The sequence below is a fragment of the Sinocyclocheilus grahami genome, unplaced genomic scaffold (assembly GCF_001515645.1).
Source record: "Sinocyclocheilus grahami isolate Dianchi unplaced genomic scaffold, SAMN03320097.WGS_v1.1 scaffold560.1, whole genome shotgun sequence".
In the NCBI taxonomy this organism is placed as follows: Eukaryota; Metazoa; Chordata; class Actinopteri; order Cypriniformes; family Cyprinidae; genus Sinocyclocheilus; species Sinocyclocheilus grahami.
The window spans coordinates 485,991-493,974 of NW_015505739.1; the positions used below are offsets into that span (position 1 = coordinate 485,991).

At 36.2% G+C, this 7,984-nt stretch overlaps 1 protein-coding gene across 1 annotated transcript in view; it reads left to right on the top strand.

Annotated features, from left to right (window-relative positions):
- The first annotated feature begins 301 nt into the window (after positions 1-301).
- Positions 302-7,984, top strand: part of LOC107556209 (RING finger protein 122-like) — a 13,847-nt gene continuing 6,164 nt past the window's right edge. Inside the window, exon 1 of the mRNA XM_016239262.1 lies at positions 302-399. Coding sequence (XP_016094748.1) covers positions 375-399 — 25 coding nt within the window. The 5' untranslated portion in view covers positions 302-374. The remainder of the gene's footprint in view (positions 400-7,984) is intronic.

The following is a 7,984-nucleotide window of genomic DNA, read 5'->3' on the forward strand; positions in this document are numbered from 1 at the left end:
CAACTGTGTTGAGTTATTTGATATTACCTTTAAAGTTAATATATTTTAAATGTGCTAAATTGTAACATCATCATTACAAATGTGTAATTGCAAATATATTTAAATACCTGCCAGTATTTGGTAATATTTACACGTTAAATTGAATTGGAATGGGGAGAAGCCTCCTATTTGAAATCAGTTGTCAATAATATATTCAAAAGACTTTACTGAAGTTCTTGAGGCCATTATCAGTTGTTTTGTCAGCAGGGAGTGTGAGAATGAAGTGGACAGACTGAGACTCCAGCAGTGCTCTGCTATCGATTTCCCTGCTAGGAAGCACGACTCTACTTGAGGCAGACGAGTCTCTCTTTCAGCAGAAATGATGTTAAAGGACAATGTTATTGATTTCCGTTGGTCCAGGTAACTTGTGAAGAGCTGACAGAGACAGCAGAAATGAAAGAGCCAGTGTTTATGTTTTTATTTGTTCAATCTCAAGTGCCATCCAAATGTGTTTCTGTAATTATATTCTCAGGAAACGATGCCGTAATGTGGGTTTACCAACGCTTGATTCGGAAGCTTTTACACCAGTGTCTTGCACAGATAAATTTGTTTTGGGATTATGAAAATGTACAAAAAATAGTATGTATGTTTTTAGAAAAATATTAAGCAGCACAACTGTTTTCAACATTTATAATAAGAGATGTTTCCTGAGCAGCAAATTAGCATATTATACTGATTTCTGAAGGATCGTGTGACACTGAAGACTGGAGTAATGATGCTGAAAATTCAGCTTTAACATCAGGAATAAATTACATCTTAAAATATATTCAAATAGAAATTGGCTCAATTAAATTGTATGTCACAATATTATTTTTACTGCATTTTTATCAATTAATTGCAGCCTTGGTGAGCAAAAGAAACTTCATTAAAAAACATTATAAAAGCTTGCCGACCCAAAGAGTAACATACAATATCAACATATTGGAACATAAACTGTGTTTCACTTATATTTCATAATTGTTGGCGTTTGATGATAAACAAAACCAAAAACAAGTACAATTCATGAAGATTTGTGTGAATCTTTATGCACATGCATAAAAGGATTACTTTTTAAAATGTTATCTTTTTTCTAACAATATCTTTTGCAATATTCTTGGAATGTATTATTTTTCTATATTTAGGTCTGAAAAAAAAGAAAAGAAGTAAAAAACTTTAAATATGATATCAGAAAGCTCAAGCTGCATTTAAATGGGAAAATGTTCCAGCAGAACAGGGTTGAATGTGCAAGGACAAAGACAAAATCTGCATTAACATAGGGCTTGTTAGAAAAATCAACAATGTTGTAAACATGCAATAAATGTTTCATTTGACTCCTTTTTGTATTACACACTAAACTGGTAAATCTATTAAATAATATGGTTTGTGCTGTGAATTATATACACATCTAGAGTATACAGTTGGGTCATGGAGAAACACATTGGGCACAAAATGGCAAATGATTTCCTCAGTATGGTTTATGAAAATAATAAACATCAGACTAGTTTTTAAAACATTGTGTTTAAGATATTTTCTTTATAATCTGATGAGATGTCCTCTATTTTTGATTGCTTTGTACAAGCAGCCAACAAATGCCTGTGAGCATAATGAAGGTCTACAATTTATAAACCACAGGCACCTATTCATTAATAGCAGAGCGGTTTAGGCACTTCTGCTCCTGAACAATGTGAACACAGCAAGTGGGGAAGTTATACAGGCACTCGTCCAATCACAGATCACAGATGTGTTACTAAAGAATGCAGTGTCCCGCTGTGTGTTTGGACTGCAGAACAGGCCTATCATAATGGTGTGGCAATGCTTGGTGGAATTTCCTTTCAGCCAGCTGCTCAAAATCAGTGATTATTCCAGAGTTACTGAGGGAAATTAGACTCAATCTGCATTCTAATTGCACTTTAAGTGTAGCAGCGACCCACGGGACCTCTTGATAAACGGGAAGGTGGAGAGCTTCTTTCATCAGGTCCAATATCTCTTTTCCTTGCTTTTCTTTTAAAGTCACAGTATTTGACATTTTCCAGTGCGAATTACAGATATAATGCTATACATATGATATTGTATCTTAAAAATCAACACTTTGATATTGTACACACTACCATTGCACAATATCATTTATTTGAACAAAAACACAGTAAAAACACTAATATAGTGAAATATTAAAATAACTTTTCTATTTGAATATATTGTAAAATGTAATTTATTTCCGTCGTGCAAAGCTGAATTTTCAGCATAATTACTCATCTTTAGTGTTACATGATCATTCTCATATGTGACCCTGGACCACAAAACCAGTCATAAGGGTACATTTTCTGAAATTGAGTTGGTTTGTGGTTTGTTAGGACAGGACAATATTTGGCCGAGATACAACTATTTGAAAATCTGGAATCTGAGGGTGCAAAAAAATCTAAATATTGAGAAAATTGCCTTTAAAGTTGTCCAAATGAAGTTCTTAGCAATGCATATTACTAAGCAAAAATTAAGTTTTGATATATTTACTGTAGGAAATTTACTAAATATCTTCATGGAACATGATATTTACTTAATATCCTAATGATTTTTGGCATAAAAGAAAAATCGATAATTTTGACCCATACAATGTATTGTTGGCTATTGCTACAAATATACCCCAACGACTTAACACTGCTTTTGTGCTCCAGGGTCACATATGATGATTTGCTGCTCAAGAAACATTTATTATCATCATCAATGTTGAAAACAATTCTGCTGCTACATATTTTTGTTGAAATATATAATGTATATATATATATAATATTTTTTCTATGTTTGACCCCATTTGTAATGCCTGTTCAAAAATGTATTATGTTAACGCAATATCTTTTAAATAATCAATAGCGTTTTTAGTTATTCTTGAGTGGTAGCAAAGCTAGCAGACTCACTGGCTATAGCTACTGATGGTAGGCTATACTAAGCTACAAAGCTAATTGGCTATTTGTTAGGCTTTGTTAGGTATCTTTATGGTACGCTAGCAGGCTAATCAACTAGTGCTATGCAAAACTAGTCGCTAAACCAGTTGGTAACACTTTAGTAAAGGGACCAATTCTCACTATTAACTAGTTGCTTATTAGCATGCCTACTGTTTATTAGTACTTATATAACACATGTTCTGCATGACCATATTCTACATCCTTAATCCTCAATACCTAAACCTAACAACTACCTTACTAACTATTAATCCGACTCTCTGTGGTCATTAAAAATCCCAGGATATTTTTCGAAAAGAGTAGAGGTGTGACCTTGGCATCCTGGCCAAATCTGCCCATTGGCCTCTGATCATCATGGCCTCCTAACAATCCCCATATCTGCTGATTGGCTTCATCACTCTGTCTCTTCTCCACCAGTAAGCTGGTGTGTGGTGGGTGTTCTGGCGGGCTATGGGTGCCGTCGCATCATCCAGGTGGATGCTGCACACTGGTGGTGGATGAGGAGATACCCCCTGACAATGTAAAGCTCTTTGAGTGCCTAGAAAAGCGCTATATAAATGTAATGAATTATTATTATTATTATTGTTAATAATAATTAGGGTTTTATTGAGGCAAAAGTCGTAGATAATGGTTTGTTAATAGCGAGAATTGGACCTTAAAATAAAGTGTGACCAACCAGTTGTGAGGTAACTAAAAAAAAACAGAACAACATTCATAGCTTCCATATGTAATATACAGTCATGGCCAAAAGTTTTGGCAGTGGCATACATTTTGTGTTGTGCAAATTTGTGGTGTTCATTCACATTGTTTCTAGATTATTGTGTAGAGTGATCAGATGCATTTTAAATAATTGCTAAAAAGCTTCATTGGCCAAAAAATGAAATTTTCACAAAAAAAAAACAAAACAAATTTCACAGTTTGACACAAAATGACCAGCTAGCATTAATTGACTAATCACATCAGCAGCACATGTGAAAGTGTGAATGAGTACTAGTCAGGTTAATATACTAATTAGACTGTAAGAGCAGACTGACTGCTGTAAAAGGAGGGAAGAAGCGCTTCCAAACATTGTGTTCTTGTTAGCAATGGTTACCTCTTCTCTCCAAGAAAAACCTCAAGGACAGACTGAAATTCTGCAGGAAGTACAAGGATTGGACAGCAGAAGACTGGTGCAAAGTTATTTTCTCTAATGAAGCTCCCTTCCGACTGTTTGGGACATCTGGAAAATCGATTGTTTGAAGAAGACAAGGTGAAAGCTACCATGAGTCCTGTGTTGTGCCAACAGTGAAGCATCCTGAGACCATCCACGCTTTTCCACTATTGGGCCAAACGGTTCTCTTTGCTTAACCGTTCCATTCCATGCCGATCCGGGCCAGACAGCACGGATACGGTTTCATTTTCCACTGTAGTGCCGGAGCTCTTTGGAATGTAATACAAATGCTCAGTCGTTGCCTTGGTAACGCAAGTGTAATGTAAACAGCGATATGGACGATGATCAGATATTTCTGCTTTTGGGACTCCTTTTTTTCCGTTAAATAACAGAAAAAATGACAACTCTTGACGCGAAAAATAAAATAAACAGAATAAGCGTAATAACCGCAAATGTTTCCTCCACAGACCAAACTGTCTCAGACATTTTTTATTTTTTTATATTGAACGTAGCGTAGCTGTTTACATTGCTACAGAGTGGTGACGTCACGCACACGCACTCTACCAGCATGGCTCAGCACGGTTGTCTAATCTTGCCGAGAATGGTTTGTAATCGTGCCGCGCCATACCAGGCTCACATGGAAATACAACTGGAACCGTAAGTTGCCTGACAGTTCTTAGAACCGTTCGGCCCGATAGTGGAAAAGCGGCTCATGTGTGGGGTTGCTTTTCAACCAAGGGAGCGGGCTCTCTCATAATTCTGCCCAAAACACTGCTGTGAATAAAGAATGGTATCAAAACGTTCTTGCAAGAGCGACTTCTTCCAACGATCTATGAGCAGTTTGGTGATTATCTGTGCATTTTCCAGCACGATGGAGCACCATGTCACAAAGCAAGAGTGATAAAGAAGTGGCTCGAAGATCATTACATTGAAATTTTGGATCCGTGGCCAGGCAACTCCCCGGATCTCAATCCCATAGAGAACCTGTGGTCAGTCCTCGAAAGGCGAGGGGACAAGCAGAAGCCCACAAATTGTGATCAACTCCGAGAACTAATAAGGCAAGAATGGATCGCCATCAGTCAGGGTTTGGCCCAGAAGCTAATATCCAGCATGCCAGAGCGAATTGCAGAGGTTATGAAGAACAAGGGTCAACACTGTAAATATTGACTCATTATATTTTTTTGACAATAAAAGCCTTTAAAACTTATGATATGCTTATCATTGTTTTTCAATATACCATAGAAACATGTGGGAAAAAAATCTACAAATACTGAAACAGCAAACTTTGCAAAACACAAAATTTATGTCACTGCCAAAACTTTTGACCATGACTGTAATTTATACAGTTATTAAAACACATAACAAAAGCGATTTACACTCACTGGCCACTTTACTCATTAACGCAAATATCTATACAGCCAATCACATGACAGCAAATCAATGCATTTGGGCATGTAGACATGGTCAAGATGATCTGCTAAAGTTCAAACCAAGCATCAGAATGGAGAAGAAAGGTGATTTAAGTGACTTTGAACGTGGCATGGTTGTAGATGCCAGATCTGCTGATCTGCTGGGATTTTCACACATGTCCATCTCTAGGGTTTATAGAGAATGGACTGAAAAAGAGAAAATATCCAGAGAGCGGCAGTTCTGTGGGTGCAAATACCTTGTTGACACCAGAGGTCAGAGGAGAATGGCCAGATAAAAAGGCAAGAGTAACTCAAATAAATACTCAATACAACCATGGTGTGTAGAAGAGCATCTCTGAATTCACAACATCTCAAACCTTGAGGCAGATGGGCTACAGCAGCAGAAGACACAACAGGTGCCACTGCTGTCAGCTAAGAACAGGAAACTGAGGCTACAGTTCACACAGGATCACCAAAATACAACAGAAGATTGGAAAAAGGTTGCATGCAACATTTAGATGGTATAGGGTCAGAATTTGGTGTTCCACTGGCGACTGTCTGCGGATCCCAGCTGCGAATCTGGCCGCTGTTCAAAATCCTGCCGCACCACAGAGCGCCACTCACATAGTTTTCCATTAAATTATATTATATCTGTCCCAAATTATTTTTTAATGTAGATAATGACGTCACCCTTGGCTGGAAGATTGTGTATTGCACATTTTTCAGCGAAGCATTTGCCTTTCTGTGGCGCTAATAAAGTCTGTGCATCATATAGGTCTAGACTACAACAGATCGCACGCTCTCATTCCGTTTGCTCTGTTTTTTCAGTCACCGAACTTTAAACTCGTTGACACCACTTGCTCATTCTTCAAATTAACTTTTAACTGTTTGGAGCATAGATTAAAGGTTTTGGATTGGCATTTTAGACTGGATGCAATGCGTCCCGTGTCCGACTGCCTTTCAGAAATGCAACAAGAAGACAGTGAAAGTGACTGATATCACCAAAATAAAACAGCTAAATTTAGGCCAAATGAAAATCCTCATAACAAATGCATCATCACACAATCGGTCTGAGCACAAAACCAACAAATGTAATTTGTGTTTAATGTAAGCCAGCACATCATGACAGCGCTCACAGCAAAACAAATTAGCGATAGATATTTCATGACAAACAAGCATGATTTATATTGGCACAGCAGCCCAGTAAATGTCCTCACTTACGTTATTTGCGGCTTCCATCATGACATGAATAATAGCTAATTCACAAGTTCAAACTTACATATAATAAACAGAGAAAAGGTTATGCGTATTTGGCATGCTGTCCGAGGGGAGGGCTCCGAACTCAGAATTTTGGTCCGAACCCAGAGTACCCTTTTGTGTTAATTAGGCTAATTATCTAAACGTGCTCCTCCCAAACTTTTTTAATAGATCATCATTTAGTTTATCAGCGTATATATATATATTTTCCAGAGATCCCCACAGCGGACGGAACATAGCGGAAAGATGTGATTGGTCAGTTTTTTTGTCGTTTGAAATTACGCTCCCACTGATTTACTATTGCTTGGCCCTCTGTAAGCATGGCAACACTATCATGTCGAATGTTTTCTTTACAAATCCTTGTTTTGTACTTCTAATTCATGACTGGTGTTTTGTTTTGCTCTCTCGTCGAACTATCCCTTTAAGGCAGTTTTGAAACCAAAATGGATTTGATGTGTATGTGTTGAGAAACTGTCATGGAATTAAACTCTCTTTAAGTACACTTAAGTAGACTTTTATTTCAGATATATTAAATGCAAGTTTAAAAAAATATATTTATATATAATATATATATATATTTTTTTTTTCATACTTCATACTTTTCACACTAAAAGTGCACATTCAGTAAAGTTACCCTTACCAAAATGAAGTATACTTCAAGTTTGTTTTATTAAGTATACTTAAGTTCAAGTATATTTTTAAGTATACTTTATGTAGTAAGTATACAAATATCAGTGAACTAGTAGTATACTTGTAAGTGTACTATTTCAATACTCCTTGGGACTAAATTGGCCCACTTTCTAGTATATAAAAGTATACTTTTGAGTATACTTTAAGTATAACAGTAGTAAACTTTGAGTACACAACTAGTTTACAACTATGTTTTTAGTTTGTACTGCAACTGTACTAAAAGTGAACTCATAGGTATACTTATAGTTTACTAATTAAATACTTGTAGTAGCATTTTTAGTACACTTTGAAGTATATAGTCTCAGTAAACTACTAGTTTAGTAGTTTTATACTGCAAGTATACTCGTAAGTTTTTTTTAAGTGAACTTTACATCATACTGTCCCTATTTAGGTATTAATTTGTATATATTTTGTTATATAAATATCTGAATATACAAAACATCAAAAGAGCAGGGTTTCTGCTTGTAAACAAAAACATTTTATTCTAGCTTCATGCATTCTTTTTT